Raw genomic sequence first — 20,043 nt, 5'->3', positions numbered from 1 at the left:
ACACCATGTTAAAAATTAGCAGAAAATAGGGGTCAGGAGCTCTTGTCTTTTACAGGCTATCATCATATCAGTCTGCTCCACAATGGTGACAGGAAGTCAAAAGTCATTGACATCACCTGACATTATCTACTTGAACCTGAGCAAAGCCTTCAGCACTGTCCTGCACAACATCCTGGCCTCCAGGCTGGTAAGCCATGGGTTCCATGGATGCACAACTCAGTGGATAAAGAACTAGTTTGACAGCTCCACCCAAAGAGTGGCTGTCAAGTGGTCCATGTCCAAGTGGAGGCCAGTGACAAGTGAAGTCCCTTAAGGATCAGTACTTCCACCAGTTTTGCTCAGTGTCTTCATCAGCAACATGGACAGTGGCATCGAGGCAGCCTCAGCAAGCTTGCTGACAACACCAAACTGTGTGGTGTGGCTGACATGCTGGAGAGAAGGGGTCCATCCAGAGGGACCTTGACAGGCTGGAGAGGTGGGCACAAGCCAACCTCATGAAGTTTGACAAGACCAAATGAAAAGTTCTGCACCTCAGTTGGGGCAATCCCAAGCACTGATATAGGCTGGGCAGTGATTGGCTTGAGAGCATCCCTGGGGAGAGGGACCTGGAGGTGCTGGTGGATGAGAAGCTCAGCATGAGCCAGCAGTGTGCACTTGTAGCCCCGAGGGCCAACCAGGTCTTGGGCTGCATCAGGAGAAGTGTGGCCAGCAGGGCCAGGGAGGTGATTCTCCTCCTCCACTCTGCTCTGGTGAGACCCCACCTGGAGTATTGCATCCAGTTCTGGAGGCACTATTACAAGAAGGATGTGGAAGTGCTGGAGTGTGTCCAGAGAAGGATAATCAGAGGGCTGGAGCACCTTCGCTATGAGGACAGACTGAAAGAGTTGGGGCTTTTCAGCCTGGAGAAGAGGAGGCTCCCAGGTGACCTTCTTGTGGCCTCTCAGTATCTGAAGGGAGCCTACAAAAAAAGCTGGGGAGGGACTTTTTAGGGTGTCAGGTAGTGATAGGACTAGGGGGGAACGAAGCAGAATAAGAAGTGGGTAGATTCAGACTGGATGTTAGGAAGAAGTTTTTCAGCATGAGAGTGGTGAGACACTGGAATAGGTTGCCCAGGGAGCTGGTAGGAGCCCCACCCCTGGTAGTTTTTAAGGCCAGGCTGGATGTAGTTCTGAGCAACCTGATGTAGTGTGAGGTGTCCCTGCACACAGCAGGGAGGTTGGAACTAGATGATCCTTGAGGTCCTTTCCAACCCTGACATTCTATGATTCTGTGATTCTCATTGCCCTTATTATGCACAGAACACACACAATAAGTACTTATTATTGCTGACAATCTCCTCCTCTTCCAAAAGAGCATTCTCCTGACATAATACATTTAAAAGTGATGGTATGACTTCACATTACATTCTAAATCTTCTGCATAGTTACCTGCTGCAGAGTACTCCAAGGGCCACTCTGAATTATCTTATGTGTACTTAATGGAGGCATCTTGCATACAGAACTTTTCCTTGGTCGTTTCTTTTTAGTCACCTGCTTTCTTTGCCTTTCTTCATGTACTTTAGACCAAGATTTGCATGTGTTCATCCAGTTTATTCTCTTCTTCTCAATATTATCAGGAAGAATCATTCTATTGGAAAACTCCACTACATCTTGAATTACGTCCCAGGGCTCTCTGACTTCTTCATTATCATCTTTCACTAGAAAGACAATTTTCTTCCTCGTTTCAGACTGAGAAAACTGATCTTTGACTTGGCTACAACTAGCATCTGACTGGATATTTGGGGGGCTGCTGCACATATTCTTTGCCTTATTCTCTACCATGTCACTGGCTTCAAAATTAATGGATTCATCCTTTGAAGCAAGATTATTTGGAGCTTTATTAAGATTTCTAGTTTGTAAATAATCTTCTTCTATATGTGCTACAGAATTTGCATACACGTTGTCATTGTTTACTTGAGAAGCAGGTTCCTTCTTCTCAGAGTCTAGTTTATTTGGTGTTGGTGTCAAATTTCTTCCTGCTGGAATCATCCAACTATTTGTTTCACCCATCATTTCAGTCTGTTTCTCTTTTTGTTCCTCTACTTGTTTATTTTGTCCCTTCTGTTCAATTGATTTTGTATTTTCTATCTGCTTATCCTTTTTTATGTTTTCTGGGTTATTTTCTTCACTTCTGCTCATCACAGTTTTTACACCTTTCTCTTCTACCTTTCTCTGTTCTTCTCTTCTTATTTGCAGGTGTTTCTCTTGCTCATGTCTCAGGCTTTCTTTCTTCTTCTCATATTCCTCACGCCTCCTCACCTGTTCCAGATATTCTTGTCTTTCAAATTCTTCTTGTTTCTTTTTTAGCTCTTCTTTCTGTTGCCTGTTTTCTTCCATTTGCCTCTTTATTTTTTCTTCCTTTTCTTTCATTTCTTTCTCTATTTCTTCTAGCATTTTCTGCTTCTTTTTTATTTCATCTTTCCATTCCTTTAGGATGGGAGCATACTTTTTATGGACTAAAAATGATCTAAATGCAGCTTGGATTTTCACAGCTGCTGTCCTTTGTTGTTCTGCCAGATGTTGCCTTTCTTTTGCTTTTTGCTCTTCCAAGGCCTTTTTCTCCTCTTCCATTTGCAGCTGCAGCTTCATGATCATTTCCTAGGCCAGAACAATTGGGATAGAACAATTGGGATAGACTTCCAACTACTTTCAAAATAGGACAGGTATAGTCACATTTGTCATTAACATACAGAATCTCCTGTATTAACTGTTTCAGAATAACATTTGTTCTCAACAGGCTCACTGCACAACCTTACCTCATGTTGCATCCTTTTGTCTCTCCAAGCTTTCTCCTCTTTCTGTAACTCATCTTCCACTGATGTTTGGTGTTTCTGCACAACAAGTTAACCTAAGTGAATATAGTACAAAACCTAGAACACAACAAAACACCTTCTCTCCAAACTCCTCCAACTTTTTGACTTAACAACAGTTCATTTTTGTGAATGTCTGAATTTAAATGAAAGACTCATCTGTGTGTGGAACAAAATAAACACCTGTGCACTTCCATCAGATTGGGTCATGTACTGAAAAATCCACACCTTCAGAGAGTCAGCATCTCAGCAATGACCCAGACATTTACTACCTCCCTCTCCAAATTCTGTACTACAACTATTAAAGATGATAGGAGCTGGAGCATCTCTACTACAAGGACAGACAGGGTTGTTCAGTCTGAACAAGAGAAGGCTCTGGGGAAACCTAACAGAGGCCTTCCAGTACAAGAAGGGGGCCTACAAGAAAGCTGCAGAGGGACTGGCTACAAAGGCCTGCAGTGATAGAATGAGGTGCAATGGTTTGAAATTACAGAAGATTAGATTGAGATTGGGTGTTAGGAACAAGTTATTTACCATGAGGTTGGTGTAGCAATGGAATGGGCTGCCCAGAGAACTAGCTGAGCTGCCATTCCTGGAGATCTTCAAGGTCAGGCTGGAAAAAGCTCTGAGCAACCTGGTCTAGTAGAGGATGTCCCTGCTCACTGCAAGTATGTTGGACTAGATCACTTTTGGAGGTCCCTTCCAACCCAAACTATTCTATGATTTCATAGAATCACAGAATCATAGAATCAACCAGGTTGGAAGAGAACTCCAAGATCATCCAGCCCAACCTAGCACCCAGCCCTATCCAATCAACTAGACCATGGCACTAAGTGCCTCATCCACTCTTTTCTTGAACACCTCCAGGGATGGCAACTCCACCACCTCCCTGGGCAGCCCATTCCAATGCCAATCACTCTCTCTGGCAATAACTTCCTCCTAACATCTAGCCTAGACCTCCCCCGGCACAACTTGAGACTGTGTCCCCTTGTTCTGTGGCTGGTTGCCTGGCAGAAGCGACCAACCCCACCTGGCTACAACCTTCCTTCAGGAGGCTTTCTAATGAAAACTGCACTTATGAAACAACCACTGAAAGTATAGGCAGATAACAGAAACAGAAACACCCTGAAACTAGCATGAACAGTCTCCCTTTAATTGTACTGCTCTGTTACTAATAATATTAGAATCTTTCAAACAGGGACTTTCTTCAGTCAATTTAAAGACTCTTTTTTTTAATTGTTTTTTTCTCAATGCAAAATGAGGAAAGTTCAAGTCTATTTTCTTACAATTTTCAAATAAACAGCATATCTGTCCTTGCCTGACATATTCACAGTCAGAGAAGATGATCTGAACAATCTGGAATTACATTCAACTGAAAACTAGTAGAGAGTAAATATCAAAAACCCAGAAGGTGATCCAGAATCACATAGAATCATAGAATCAGTCAGGGTTGGAAGGGACCACAAGAATCATCCAGTTCCATCCCCCCTGCCATGGGCAGGGACACCCTACCCTAGATCAGGCTGGCCACAGACTCATCCAGCCTGGCCTTAAACACTTCCAGGGATGGGGCCTCAACCCTGGGCAAGGGAACTCCACATAACTCCTGGTGGAACCAAAATGAATCAGTATCAGCCAAATCAAATACACAACAGGATATCAAGGAACCAGTATAAACAAAGCAGCACTTCCAACTTGGAAAATAATGTCTCCCAGGTCCCTAAGGACTGCTCTTAGTGCATGTTCAGACAATAGAGATTAGACCTCTAGACCCTTCTGTAACAGAGGAAGTTAATTCTGGCCTTCAGAGACCAAAAGCCTTTTGACTTACTAAGTCCTTCCTTAATTTTCTTGACTTGAATTGCCTTACTGGGAGCAAGAGGATCACTTTTCCAGAAAGCCAAATATCAGTTAACTGAAAATGCTGTGTTAATGTATATCTCAAACCACAAATATTTAAGCTAAAAATATTGTGGCCTCACAAAAATAATGGCTGAAGGTTACATTTCTTCACATTCTCACACTCTTTTGTGGAGAGCTATCAAATCTGAGCCTTCAGCATGCACCACATACTATAGCAAAACATAACTAGATATGTGGAGTTATGTCCTGTTGTGGCAGCACTCAGCAGGTGAAGTCTGACTCAGTTTCTCCGATACAGACAAGAAATGGGAGTCTTGCAGCTTTTAATGAGATGAAGCACAGCACCAGCATTTCTGAATGGAATGGTTTTCACCCAGATTATTTCAATTAAGATTTTTCATATCAATGTAAAATTGGAGTGGGAGAAACAAAGCATTTTCTGTTAAGGCACACTGATCATTTTTCATCTGGGAGTAATTTAGCACAACTCTCATTTCCAGTACTTTAGCTAGTATCATAATGAACCTCCAACTACCTGAAGGGAGGCTGTAACCAGGTGGGAGTTGGTCTCTCCTTCCAGGCAACCAGCAAAGGAACAAGGGGACACAGTCTCAAGTTGTGCCAGGGGAGGTCTAGGCTGGATGTTAGGAGGAAGTTCTTCGCAGAGAGAGTGATTGGCATTGGAATGGGCTGCCCAGGGAGGTGGTGGAGTCACCATTCCTGGAGGTGTTCAAGCAAAGTCTGGATGAGGCACTTAGTGCCATGATGTAGTTGATTGGATAGGGCTGGGTGCTAGGTTGGCCTGGATGATCTTGGAGGTCTCTTCCAACCTGGTTGATTCTATGATTCTATGAAAACAATAATTTAATACTTAGCATAGCAAATTCACTCACTGTTGATTAAAGCAGTAAATGCATGAACCCCAACAGACTGTACTTAAATATGTCCTGCATCTCAATTTTGTATCAGCAGTAGACAGAGGTGAAGGAGAGTCATATAGCTTGGGATAGACTCTACTTTTCACACTAGATCTTGAATTTGTGTAGTCTAGATAGGAACAGATTGGCTTCAGTATCATTAATTACCTTATGAAGCAGCTTTATCTTTCTTCTTTCAGCCTCAAATTCCTCCTGACGCTGCACCCATCTTGCATGCTCCTCTTCAGCCTGTTTTTCCTGTGCTTCTCTCTCAGCTTTCCACTTTCGCCTTTTCTCATCTTCAAGCTCATTTTGTCTTTTCTTCCACTGCTCAAATTCTTGTCTAGACTTCTCTTCTACTTCTAGATGAGCAAGGTTTATGCTTATTCCAACATCAGCTACAAATTTATAATCCACCAAGCAAACCTTTTCGTTTCCTTATAAGCACAGGGAGACATTAAACAGTCTAAAAACATTGACAAGTATCCTCTGCTGGTACAGCCAGCAATATTCACCAAGAAATTAGAACCACAATGTGGTTCTAATCAGACATGTCTGTGAGAGTCTATATCCCCTCTCTTGTTCATCAACCAGAATTGCCATTGTCTCTCCCTAATCAACAAAGATAAAGATTGCCTTTGTTAACCTCCCAGGCTCAGACGAGGTGCTTGCCCCAAGGTTGCAAATCAACAGACAGTGCCTTGGAGGAAATTCCTAGACCTCAGCCTGGCTTGAACGCCCAGGATGTGTATATCTAATGTCAGCTACCCCGAAGAGAAAAGGCTATGTGTTTTTTGGGGTATGGACAGGCAAGCAGCACAGGGAGGGAGCAGAAGCCCTCCCCAGTGCTGCTGCTGGACCCCTGCGAACACATGAATACACAGGAAGATTCCCTGGGGAGCTGCACCTGGACACCCATCTAAAAAAATGTATAAAAAGACATGAGCAAGGCCTGCCAAATTGTGGGCCTCCACCAGAGCTGCACTTCCACCAGAGCATCACCAGAAGAACTCCTGATGGACTCCACAGAACATCCCTGGGCCACACACCCATCTCTCTCTCCCCTCCATTTGTGGCTGATGGTAATATAATCCCTGCACTTTTCCTTTCCTGCTTCTTCTCTTTTTCTCTGTTGTTCTCTTTATCTCTCTCCCTCGGTTTTGTCCAACTTCATCCTTTAATAAGTGGTTTTGTGGTGATACCTGGTCTCACCTGCACCTTAATTTCACAACATGAAAATCTGTAAGAACAGATGTTGCTTCTTGTGCTAGTTTGAAGTTAGCTAGAAGGTTTGGGTGAGAAGAACTAGATCTTAGGCTGTGAAAGGAAAACAATGATGATGTCTACTCCCCTCAGAGTCTTGCTGAAGAAGAAAGGAAAACACTAGGTAACACTCTCACCATTTTGTCTCACTCTGCCTTGGGCTTCTGACTGAGCTGCATCTCCCTAACCTCACCTTCCATTTGGACTAACCCACCTTTGTTTCATAACCTCTTGGCTGAACCTCTCTTCTTCTTTAGGACTGGGGTGAGGCTGAGAGGGGCAGGGGGAAGGTGCAGGGGTGGTTGAGAGCCCCTCCTGGGGACTCAGGTTTCTGGGAGGGGAGTTGTGTTTCTGTATTACCTTTTACCTTGTCTATTTCTGTCTATAGCTGTATATACTGTAAATATCTGCTTGTATATTGTGCTAGCTGTAAATAAATAGCTTCATTTATATTCCCAGAGCCTGGCTGAGTCTAGTCTGGGTAACTTCTAAAGTGTGGGGAGGCAGGGAACACCCAAACCATCACACTTCTCTGGACAGATATATTATTAATCTCTGTTCTCTGGACCCTGACAGTGTCATATTATCATGATGCACATTTACTGCCTGCTACAATCACATTTAGTCTACCAGCGTATAGTTCAGGATTACACTTTGGCTTCAGGATGAATGTCTTCTGTGGCTATCAGCAGGGCTTTTATAATCAATGTACTCCACCTCAAAACACTCAAAGGTCTTGGCAAAGGGAAATGTTCCCAGCCTACACAACTGAAAAAAAGCTGAAAGCATAACTTGCTTAGTTCCACCAACCTCACTGCTCATAATAACTTACATCACTTTTTGAGTTGTATCTTTTGAAACAAATTTCTACCAAGACATTAAGTACAAGGATAATTTTGTGATCCTAAAAGCACAGGCATTTGCTCATGTCCAATTCATGAAGCATCAAAATCTACTGCATACTGTAGCATGTAATTCTTTACAGAGAATGTCAACACACTCCTGAAAACAGAAAAGCAGAAAACAGGGTTGTGATGTTAAAGATCAACTCAACCAAATGATCAATGTATTTGCTTACCTGTAACAAAATGGTCATTGGTGACCACTTTATCACTCCCATTACAACTAGGTGGTGTAGCCATCTGCAAGTCTTCATTTTCAGTTTCAAACAGTGCCTAATATAATTTTCATGTTGTCATTAAAAACCAGGAAACAAAATTTTAAAGCAGAACATTACAAAAATCTTCCAGAGCAAGGATCAGCTTTTGTCATACGACAAATACAATAACACAAAACTAACTGCTGACTGGAGTCCTTAGACATGGAATAACGCAAGCATATGAGTCAAGAGAATGTTTTCTAATGTAATAAATACTGAAGTATTTCCCCAAATACATAATCTTTCTATGGATTTTTTAAATATATTAATTATATATATTAACATATTAATATATTTTATCCTGAGGGAGGTCTAGGCTGGATGTTAGGAGGAAGTTCTTCGCAGAGAGTGATTGGCATTGGAATGCCTCCATGGGAGGTGGTGGAGTAGCTGTCCCTGGAAGTGTTCAAGAAAAGCCTGGATGAGGCACTTAGTGCCATGGTGTAGGTGATTGGATAGGGCTGGGTGCTAGGTTGGACTGGATGAGCTTGAAGGTCTCTTCCAACCTGGTTGATTCTATGATTCTATGTCACAGTTCCAAAGAACAGCATATACAATCTTAGTGGCTTATGGATAGTCTGAGAGAAACAAATGGAATGTATCTAGAGGTCTCTTTAGGATGCCAACAAAGCAAGTGCAAGTTATCTAGATTACTTAACAGCATTAATTTTATTCATTATAAATATTGTTTGAATAAAGAATACCCTTTTCTTAAATTCTTCTGGATCTTCATTATCTTCAGAAGCCAGTTCTGACGAGTAAGCTGAAGCATGGCAAGAAACCACTCCATAAACATTATCTGAGGAAGAAAAAAATATATAACTTACTATAAAGAGAGAAAATCCTTTGTACTGGGTTCTGTTCTATACTGTTTAGTTACTGTATATTCTTAAAGAAAAGGAAGGTTTATTGTTTTGTTTTTCCTTTAAAGCTCTTAAATATTCTCCCCCCATGTTTTATTCAATTATAGAAACTAGTAGATTTACAAAGGATGTTAGGAACAAGTTATTCACCATCAGGGTAGTGGAACACTGGAACAGTTTGTCCAGGGAGGTGGTTGAGACTCCAACCCTGGAGACATTCAAGGTGAGGCTCGACAGAGCTCTGGGCAACCTGATCTAGGTAGAGATGCCTCTGCTTTGCTGCAGAGGGGGTTGGACTAGATAAGTTTTGGAGGTGTCTTCCAACCCAGACTATTCTATATGTGGGAAACATTCAAAGCAGTAAATATGCCTAACTGGCACATACACAATGACACTGTAAGAATTCAGTGATAGTAAATATGGAAGAGAACTCCACAGCACAGAACACAGCAGAACATCTTCTGTGTAGAAAAAAATACAGTAGAGTTTGTGTTTAGATAATCCAAAAACTGACAAAGCACTACAAAAACAATGAAAAAGAGGATTCTCATTGTCCTCCAATATCAAGGTGTATAGATATATTAAACCTTTGTTCCCAAAACCAGTTACACTACACGAGTATGAACCCCAAAATGATGGGGACTGGTGCAACAAAATAAAAAAAGGAGAGTGATAGTTGTAGAGGATTCACTTCTGAGAGGAATAGAGGGACCAATATGTGGGGCAGACTCCTCTCAGAGGGAGGTGTGCTGCCTACTGAAGCCTGGGCTAGGGATGTTGCTAGGAAATTCCTAGTCTGGTGTGCTCTAGGAACTTCTTCCCATTAGTGATCCTCCATGTAGGATTTCAGAAGAGCAGACTTCAACATCTTCAGGGTCCACCGTAGCAGGGTGCCATGGGAAAAAAACTCTGGAAGGAAGGGGTGCCCAGGAAAGCTGCTCAATGTACAAGGATCACCTCCTTCAGGCCCAGGAGCAATGCATCCCAAAAAAGAGAAAGGCAGGTAAGAATGCCAGGAAGCCTGCATGGATGAATAGAGAGCTCCTGGATACACTCAGATGCAAGAAGAAAGCCTACAGAGAGTGGAAACATGGACAAGAAATCTGGGACAAATCCAAAGAAATGTCTGTGCCACCAGAGCTCAGGTTAGGAAAGCTAAAACACAGCTGGAATTGAATCTGGCTAGGGACAGTAAGGGGAACAAGAAGAACTTCTTCAGGTATATTAGTGAGAAGAGGAAGACTAGGGAGATCATGGGGCCCTTCCAGAAGGGAAATGGAGAGCTGGTGACAAAGGATATGGATAAGGCTGAGGTGCTCAATGACTTCGTTGCCTCAGTCTTCATCGGCAAGGGCTTCAACCACAACGTGCAATCCCCAGAGGGCAAAAGTAAGGACTGGGAGAAGGAAGATCTGCTCACTGTAACTGAAGATCATGTTCGTGAGCACCTCAGGAATCTGAATGTGCACAAGTCCATGGGACCTGGCAAGTTCCACCCATGGGTCCTGACAAAGTGGCAGATGAAGTGGCTAAACTACTGTCCATCACATCTGAAAGGTCATGGCAGAGTGGTGAAGTTCCTGCTGACTGGAAGAGGGCAAACATAATGCCCATCTGCAAGAAGGGAAAAAAGGATGACCCCTGGCACTACACAGCAGTCAGTCTCACCTCTGTGCTGGGCAAGATCATGGAGCAGATCCTCCTGAAGGCTCTACTAAGGCAGGTGGAAAACAAAGCAGAGGAGATTGGTGGTAACCAGCAATGGCTTCACCAAGGGCATATCATGCCTGGCAAATATAGTAGCTTTTTATGATGGACTCACAGCAACAGTGGACAAGGGAAGGGCAACTGACGTCATCTACCTGGACCTGAGTAAGGCTTTTGGCTCTGTCCCACATGACATCCTGGGCACCAAACTGGAGAGACACAGACTGGATGGGTGGAGCACTGCTGGATAAGGAATTGGCTGGATGGTGGCAGGCAGAGAGTGATGATCAAGAGCACAATGTCCACCTGGAGACCAGAGCCAAGTGGCATCCCTCAGGAGTCAGTGCTGGCACCAGAGCTGTGTAACATCTTTGTCAGTGACATGGACAGAGGGATCAGTGCCCCTCAGTAAGTGTGCAGGTGGCACCAAGCTGTGTGGCACAGTCGACTTGCTAGGAGGAAGGGATACATCCAGAGGGACCTGGACAGGCTGGAGATGTGTGCCCAGGCCATCCTCATGACATTCAACAAGGCCAAGTGTAAGGTCCTGCACCTGGGTTGGCGCAATCCTAAACACAGATCCAGGCTGGGTGGGGAATAGCTGCGAGCAGCCCTGAGGAAATGGACCTGGGGTGATGAAAAGCTCAACATGAGCCTGCAGTGTGAGTGCAACCCAGACAGCAACTGTGTGCTGGGCTACAGCAAGAGCAGTGTGGCCAGCAGGGCAAGGGAGGGGATTCTGCCCCTTTACTCTGCTCTCCTCAGACCCCACCTGGAGTACTGTGTGCAGTTCTGGAGCCCCCAGAACAAGAAGGACATGGAACTGTTGGAGCCAGTCCAGAGGAGGGTCACGAAGATGCTCAGAGGGCTGCAGCAGCTCTGCTATGAGGACAGGCTATGAGAGTTGGGGGTCTTCAGCCTGGACAAGAGAAAGCTTCAAGGAGACCTTATAGTGGCCTTCCAGTATCTGAAGGGGGCCTACAGGAAGGCTGGGGAGGTACTATTCACAAGGTCTAGTCATGACAGGACAAGGAGTAATGGGTTGAAACTGGCAGAGGGGAGATTCAAACTAGATGTTAGGAACGGGTTCTTTACACTGGGGGTGGTGAGACACTGGCACAGGTTGCCCAGGGAGGTTGTGGATGCTCCCTCCCTGGAGGTGTTCAAGGCCAGGGTGGATGAGGCCTTGAGCAACCTGTTCTAGTTGGAGATGTCCCTGCCTATGGCGGGGGTGGGGAGGGTTGGAATTGGATGATCTTTGAAGTCCCTTCCAACATAAACCATTCTGTGATTCCATGTGAAAAACTAGATGGGAACAGACAATGGCAGCTCTCCAGCATGTAAACTACAAGCTTGCTTCAGTCACACAGCTGACATAGTAATATCATACCCAACTACAAAGCAATTGCATTTAATGCTAGCTTGGACATCTCTAAAGACAGGCATTAAATATATCCTATGGGATTCAATTGTATCTCGAGCTTTTAACCTTGGCTAGTGACTTGATTTTAGACTCTCATGAAGAGTCTGTCCTAGGCCCTGTTTCAGAGAAAGATCCTGCAACTTCTCTTGATCTGTGCTTTAGCCACCAGGTGAATATTTAGAAAATTCAATTCATACTCAGATGTTAATCAGAGGACAACATTGTGTGTTTTTATCCCTACAGATATTCACCACGAATTTATTTTGCTGTTTTCCCTGCTCGTAAGTTTGCATTATGTTACTGAGGATATCTATGTTTAGTATAATTTCCACTGACAATACAAGGTACACAAATATTTCAACTGTGATCCTTACTTACTTGTAGTTTCTTCATCTTCTGTGTCTTGAAGTATAAGCTTTTCAGCATCTTTATTTCTACTCTTTATAAAGTCTAAATAGGAGAGAACTGACTCTGGAAAGTCATCTGAAACCTAAAAAAGACAGGACATTTGACACAAATTCTATGTTTTCATCTCACAGCTATGAACCAGAGGTAAATACCTGACATGCAACAATAAAGATTCATTTTGGCTTCACTTAAAAATCACTGACAGAGATAGAGTAGCAACTGATACCAAAACTGCTCCCAATTCTTGCACTCTTCCCATTGGCTTATCACTCACGGAACAACTGACCAAAATCATCACAGAGATGTAGTAGCAATTGCTACCAAAACTGTTCCCAATTCCTGCACTCTTCCCATTTGCTTATCACCCACTGAACAACTGATAATTCAAAATTTTAATCATATTCTAATAAAACTTCAATTGCATTTCCCCAACTTATCCTCCACTGTCTTCAGAAACATGTTTCAATTAACATCTTCTTGTAATTCTGTTGCACCAAGAGATTAAAGGAAATTTTAAGACAAAAAATTAACAAAATTCTATAATCATAGAATCAACCAGGGTTGGAAGAGACCTCCAAGATCATCCAGTCCAACCTAGCACCCAGCCCTAGCCAATCAACTACACCTTGGCACTAAGTGCCTCATCTAGGCTTTTCTTGAACACCTCCAGGGACAGCAACTCCACCACCTCCCTGGGCAGCCCATTCCAATGCCAATCACTCTCTCTGCCAACAGCTTCCTCCTACCATCCAGCCTAGACCTCCCCCAGCAGCAAGACTGAGATAACAAAGCCCTATACTGTCTCATGCTAATGCCAGACTGATACTGTCACGAACTTTTCTTACTATAGCTTGATTCATTTTCAGGATGTTACAAATTGTTACATGCACTGCAAATCTGCTGCTGTAACTCTTGTCATGTTTGTATTTCCATGAACGCCTCCAGGGATGGTGACTCCACCACCTCCCTGGGCAGCCCATTCCAATAGAAAATCACTCCCTCTGGCAAGAACTTCCTCCTACTGCACAGGATCTTTTTCTTAAAAAGGTATAGGCTCTTTACAAAAGAAATTAATGTTAACCTAGTGTTTAAAGTGTGCATGTAAATGAGATACATCAATTTTCTCTACTTCATGAGCAACATGGTCTACTGGGAGTTGTCACCCCACCTCTGACAGGGTGTGATGGTTTGGGTGTTACCTGTCCCCCCCCCACTTTGGAAATCACCCAGACTAGACTCAGCCAGCTCTGGAAATTTGAATGAAGCTTATATTTACAGCTTAGCTCAATATACAAGCAGATATTTACAGTAGATACAGTTATAGACAGAAATAGACAAGGTAAAAGGTAATACAGAAACACAACAGCCCTCCCAGAAACCTGAGTCCCCAGAAGGGGCTCCCAACCAGCCTTCCACCTTCCCCCTACCCCACTTAACCTTACCCCAGTCCCAAGGAAGAATGGAAGTTCAGAGAGGGGGTTAGGAAGCAAAGTGGATTAATCAGAGAGATAGCAGAGAGGCTAGAGAGAAGTGCAGCTCAGGCAATGCCTCAAGAAGAAGAAGCAACTCTCTTATCTGTGTTTGGATTCTTGCTCTTATAGATCTCAGCAAGCCTATGAGTGAAGTAGACATCAGCACTGTTTCTCTTTCATAGCCTATGATCTAATCCTTCTCACCAAAACATTCTAGCTAGCTTCAAACTAGCACACAGGGGGTTGGAACTCGATGATCTTTGAGGTACCTTCCAACCTCACCCACTCTCTGATTCTCTGATTCTGTATTTTCTGCTCAAAAGACTGACTTTTATTCTAAGGATTTTGGAAAGTGGTCTGCCATCTCTCAGATGTGCAAATTGCAGTAAATGTTAACAGCATTCAGCAAGTGAGTTTTGGAAAGTGGTCTGCCATCTCTCAGATGTGCAAATTGCAGTAAATGTTAACAGCATTCAGCAAGTGAGTGTGTAAATTATTATCACTGACATCTTTGCTTATCTTTAGTTCCTATCAAACATGATTTAGAGTAGATTAGGACTTGAAACACCAGTTTATATAAAATAAAACATTAGAAAGTCTTCAAACACAAGATAGTCTTCTGTAAGATTTAAATATAGATTTAAATGAAGAATCATTGGTTTATTCATCCAGATTTAATCTGCCTCATTAGCTTTAATAATATTTCCTGTCTTCAGAGGATTCTAAACCAAATCATTATCTACAGCCTGATTTTCTTGTTTAAGCAGAATATTGACATTAATCTCTTTTATTATCACCACTGAAGGCTACATTTTTCATAAAGCAAGTCCCTGGAGGGCCAGTGGTACACTGACTCAGCAACAGAACAAGGGGACACAGTTTCAAGTTGTGGTGGGGGAGGTCTAGGCTGGATGCTAGGAGGAAGTTGTTGGCAGAGAGAGTGATTGGCATTGGAATGGGCTGCCCAGGGAGGTGGTGGAGTTGCCATTCCTGGAGGTGCTCAAGAAAAGACTGGATAAGGCACTTAGTGCCATGGTCTAGATGACTGGATAGGCCTGGGTGCTAGGTTGGCCTGGCTGATCTTGGAGGTCCCTTCCAACCTGGGTGATTCTATGACTCCTGCCTTGGCAGGGAGGTTGGACTCGATGATCTCTGGAGGTCCCTTCCAACCTCTAACGTTCAGTGACTCTGTAATGAGACTATTTTTGAGAAGAAATACTCAGGCTAAGCATGTCAGGAAAAAGTTAATTCCAATGCCCACACTACTTTTAAGCAGAAATAGATGCAGTTTTAGCTTACTGAATACTTACTGCCTCACTGTCACTCAAAGCTTCGTCTGATACCTCTGTGTCTGGATCATCTGCTTCACAGGAACCAACACTGATTCTGCTTAGTTCAGTTTCTATTTCCTTTTCAATTTCTTCAATATCTTCTGACATTCTGCTTTCCACAGAGCCAAACCTGCTTCAAAGCTGCATAATGAAAACTTTCAGTGCTGCGTGTGATCCATTAACATAAAGCTATTCAGATGTATTTATTGAACAGTTAGCCTAAACTGTGAAAAGGAAAAGCAGAAGGTTGTTCTGAATAACTTATTCCACATTAGCAAGCAAAATATAAGAAAAAGGTTTGTGGTAAGAGAATATCTCCTTAGTTTATCTCTCTGTATTTTGGCAGTGTTACAAAATTCAAGTATCAGAAACTTCTGCCTGCTCTCTAATCCTTGTGTATCTGTGCTACAACCAAAACCTCACCTTTTTTTTCCCCATCCCTAATAACTGAAAAAATGGACAGGGAGGGAAGGAGGAGGGAAGGAGGAGGGAAGGAGGAGGGAAGGAGGAGGGAAGGAGGAGGGAAGGAGGAGGGAAGGAGGAGGGAAGGAGGAGGGAAGGAGGAGGGAAGGAGGAGGGAAGGAGGAGGGAAGGAGGAGGGAAGGAGGAGGGAAGGAGGAGGGAAGGAGGAGGGAAGGAGGAGGGAAGGAGGAGGGAAGGAGGAGGGAAGGAGGAGGGAAGGAGGAGGGAAGGAGGAGGGAAGGAGGAGGGAAGGAGGAGGGAAGGAGGAGGGAAGGAGGAGGGAAGGAGGAGGGAAGGAGGAGGGAAGGAGGAGGGAAGGAGGAGGGAAGGAGGAGGGAAGGAGGAGGGAAGGAGGAGGGAAGGAGGAGGGAAGGAGGAGGGAAGGAGGAGGGAAGGAGGAGGGAAGGAGGAGGGAAGGAGGAGGGAAGGAGGAGGGAAGGAGGAGGGAAGGAGGAGGGAAGGAGTAGGGAAGGAGTTGGGAAGGAGGTGGGAAGGAGGAGGGAAGGAGGAGGGAAGGAGGAGGGAAGGAGGAGGGAAGGAGGAGGGAAGGAGGAGGGAAGGAGGAGGGAAGGAGGAGGGAAGGAGGAGGGAAGGAGGAGGGAAGGAGGAGGGATCAATAGGATCATGTCTCCTGTTGGAAGGAAACAAAGGCAGGGGGAGATGTGCCTCCCTGGGATGGTGAATTAGCAAGGGGAATTGGCGGGGGGTTTTATTGCGCTTGCACCGGGCGGTCAGAGTGGGGAGGACACACAGAGACGGTATCTCCAAAGACCACGAGAGGTGACCTGATGACCACGAACAGCCCAGACGACACAGGTACATGAAAGATCTTTGGCGTAGCAAGAATTTCAAGGACTTGTTTATGTATGCATAAACCGAGTGCGTAAGAAGGTTGTGTGCTCGTTGCACGAGTTGGTGGAGCTCAGACTTGCCTTGTGCCCAGCGCCGCTTGCTTCTCTTTTAACAAATAAACGTTATGTTGTCTTTGGTACTGATTGGCTTGTGCTTGAGATCATTTGTAACAGAGGGAAGGAGGAGAGAAAGCTTCCAACAATCAATGCACATTAAAAAATACAAAATATGAGCAAGCATCCAGGACACACTTGATGACGTTGTATTGATACAGAGAAAGCAGCGATAAACGTCTTAACCCGCAGAAGCACACGACTTGTAGAACGATTCAGGCAGGAGCGGAAGGGATCCCTCACCTCACTATCCTCGCCCCGCCGCCTCTCTGTAAACTCCATCCCTTTCGCCACCGCTAGCCCTAAATAGGCAACACCGGGAGCAGACCCAGCTAGCAGCTTCTCCTCACTAACTCGCTCCTGGATCAGGAAGAAGGACACGCAGAGCGCATCTCAGCCGTGAAACCGACAGGCAATCCTTCACTAGGAGACACTACACCTCCCGGAAGGCACCGCGCTAGGGAGGCTGCCTGCTCGCCGCTACCTCCCGGCAGGCCGGCGGAGCCGCCGCTCTGCACGCTGGGGCCTGTAGTCCTCCCCTGACGGGACTCGCACCCTGCGGTCTCCACGACCTACTCCCAATAGCTACTCACTTCTCCTTCAGCCGACCTCCCACCGCAGCCCCCTCCTTCTTCGCTCCTTCAGAAGACCGACCGCTCCTGTGCCCCGAAGCCCCGCAGGCCCCGGCTGCCCTCGGTCAGACTCTCCGCCGGGACAGCGCGAGCGCCGCCGCGGCGCTGTTAAACCGGAAGCGTCACCGTGGCAACGAGACGCGGCGGCCCGGAGGGCAAGCGGGAGGATCCAAACTGCGCCAGGCGTTCCGCCTGGCTGCGGCGGGCGGCGGCAGCGCCGTGGTAGCGGGCGTGGGGCGGTGCACCTCACAGCCCCTTTGCTTTCGTGCGGGTTTAAAGTTCATTTTACGTTATTTTAAGTACCGGACTGAATAAACTGGCACCTGCAATTAGTCACAGTATCACACAGTATCACAGTATCATCAGAGTTGGGGGAGACCTCACAGATCATCAAGTCCAACCCTTTACCACAGAGCTCAAGGCTAGACCATGGCACCAAGTGCCACGTCCAACCTTGCCTTGAACAGCCCCAGGGACGGCGACTCCACCACCTCCCCGGGCAGCCCATTCCAGTGTCCAATGACTCTCTCAGTGAAGAACTTTCTCCTCACCACAAGCCTAAATTTCCCCTGGCATAGCTTGAGGCTGTGTCCTCTCGTTCTGATGCTGGCCACCTGAGAGAAGAGAGCAACCTCCTCCTGGCCACAACCACCCCTCAGGTAGTTGTAGACAGCAATAAGGTCACCCCTGAGCCTCCTCTTCTCCAGGCTAAACAATCCCAGCTCCCTCAGCCTCTCCTCGTAGGGCTGTGCTCAAGGCCTCTCACCAGCCTCGTCGCCCTTCTCTGGACACACTCAAGCATCTCAGTGTCCCTCCTAAACTGGGGGGCCCAGAACTGAACATAGCACTCGAGGTGAGGTCTGACCAGTGCAGAGTACAGGGGCAGAATGACCTCCCTGCTCCTGCTGGCCACACCATTCCTGATGCAGGCCAGGATGCCACTGGCTCTCTTGGACACCTGGGCACACTGCTGGCTCATGTTCAGGCAGGCATCAATCAGCACCCCCAGATCCCTCTCTGTCTGGCTGCTCTCCAGCCACTCTGACCCCAGCCTGTATCTCTGCATGGGGTTGTTGTGGCCAAAGTGCAGCACCCTGCACTTGGAGCTATTGAACCCCATCCCATTGGACTCTGCCCATCTGTCCAGGCGGTCAAGGTCCCGCTGCAGAGACCTTCTGCCTTCCAACTCAGTCACATCTGCCCCCAGCTTGGTGTCATCTGCAGACTTGCTGATGACTGACTCGATGCCCTCATCCAGATCATCTATGAAGATGTTAAAGAGGATGGGGCCCAGCACAGATCCCTGAGGGACACCACTAGTGACTGGCCGCCAGCTGGATGTGGCACCATTCACCACCACTCTCTGGGTCCGGCCCTCCAGCCAGTTCCTAACCCAGCACAGAGTGTTGCCATCCAAGCCATGGGCTGACAGCTTAGCCAGCAGTTTGCTGTGGGGGACAGTGTCAAAGGCCTTGCTGAAGTCCAGATAGACCACATCCACAGGCCTCCCCACATCCACCAAGCGGGTCACCTGATCATAGAAGGAGATCAGGTTGGAGAGGCAGGATCTGCCCTTCCTAAACCCATGCTGGCTGGACCTGAGCTCTTTGCCATCCCTCAGGTGTGCTCTTATCACCCCCAAGATAACCTGCTCCATCAGTTTCCCTGGCACTGAGGTCAGGCTGACAGGTCTGTAGTTCCCAGGTTCCTCCATCCGACCCTTCTTGTGGATGGGGACCACGTTGGCCATTTTCCAGTCTCCTGGGACCTCTCCGGTGAGCCAGGACTGCTGGAAAATGATGGAGAGAGGCTTGGCCAGTCGCTAAAAGACAGGAAAAAAATAACAGACTCACAGAATGGTTTTGTTTGAAGGGACCTTCATGGGTCACCCAGTCCAACCCCCCTCCAGTGATCAGGGGTTTCTTTCACTAGAGCAGCTGCTCAAAGTCCTGTCCAAGCTGATCTTGAATGTTTCCAGGGATGGACCTTCTGTCACCTTCCTGGGCAACATGTAGCCGGTGTCTCCCCACCCTCAGCTGAAAAAATGCCTTCCTTGTATCTAGTCCAAATCAGCTGCCTTTTCATTTAAAATCATTACCCTTTCTCCTGTTGCAACAGGCCCTTCTACAAAGTTTGCCACTATCTTTTTGATTCTGGGTGCAGCAAGATTTTCCTAGAGCCTTCTCCAAGCTGACCAACCCCAAGTCTTTGAGCCTTTCCTCATGGGAGAGGGGTTCATAGACTCATAGAATCAACCAGGTTGGAAGAGACCTCCAAGATCACCCAGTCCAATCTAGCACCCAGCCCTCCCAGAAACCTGAGTGCCCAGGAGGGGCTCCCAACCATCCTTCCACCTCCTTTCCACCCCTCTGCCTTATCCCAGACTCTGCCTTACATTCAAGCTGAGTTTGTAGAATTGGACAGGGAGGTTAGGAAGCAAAGGGATTAGTTACACAGACAGCAGGTTAGGAAGAGAAGGGAGGCAGCCAGAGACAGAGAGAGCAACTCTGTTATCTCTATTTATGATCTTGTTTTTCTACATCTCAGCAAGCCTGTGAGTGCAGCAGCCATCACCATTGTTTCTTTTTCACAGCCTATCGTCTAATTCTTCTCACCAAAATATTCCAGCTAGCTTCAAACTAGCACAGTTGTAAACAGTTTATTGTTCTGGGGGATTTGTTGTTGTCGTTGTTTGGCTGGTGCAGGATTTTGTGTTAACTAAGTTGGATG

At 45.9% G+C, this 20,043-nt stretch overlaps 1 protein-coding gene across 1 annotated transcript in view; it reads right to left on the bottom strand.

Annotated features, from left to right (window-relative positions):
• The window catches only part of LRRIQ1 (leucine rich repeats and IQ motif containing 1), a 176,408-nt gene extending 161,019 nt beyond the window's left edge, over positions 1-15,389 (bottom strand). Inside the window, exons 1-7 of the mRNA XM_064142336.1 lie at positions 15,234-15,389; positions 12,422-12,533; positions 8,755-8,849; positions 7,970-8,066; positions 5,797-6,026; positions 2,795-2,869; positions 1,428-2,636 (exon numbers count right to left, since the gene is read on the bottom strand). Of these exons, the coding sequence (XP_063998406.1) occupies positions 1,428-2,636; positions 2,795-2,869; positions 5,797-6,026; positions 7,970-8,066; positions 8,755-8,849; positions 12,422-12,533; positions 15,234-15,362 (1,947 nt within the window). The 5' untranslated portion in view covers positions 15,363-15,389. The remainder of the gene's footprint in view (positions 1-1,427; positions 2,637-2,794; positions 2,870-5,796; positions 6,027-7,969; positions 8,067-8,754; positions 8,850-12,421; positions 12,534-15,233) is intronic.
• Between the last annotated feature and the right edge of the window lie 4,654 nt (positions 15,390-20,043).

This window comes from Pogoniulus pusillus, chromosome 4 (assembly GCF_015220805.1).
Source record: "Pogoniulus pusillus isolate bPogPus1 chromosome 4, bPogPus1.pri, whole genome shotgun sequence".
NCBI classification, from domain to species: domain Eukaryota; kingdom Metazoa; phylum Chordata; class Aves; order Piciformes; family Lybiidae; genus Pogoniulus; species Pogoniulus pusillus.
Note: the sequence above shows the minus strand (reverse complement) of the source record. Positions and strands in the feature narration are given on the sequence as shown.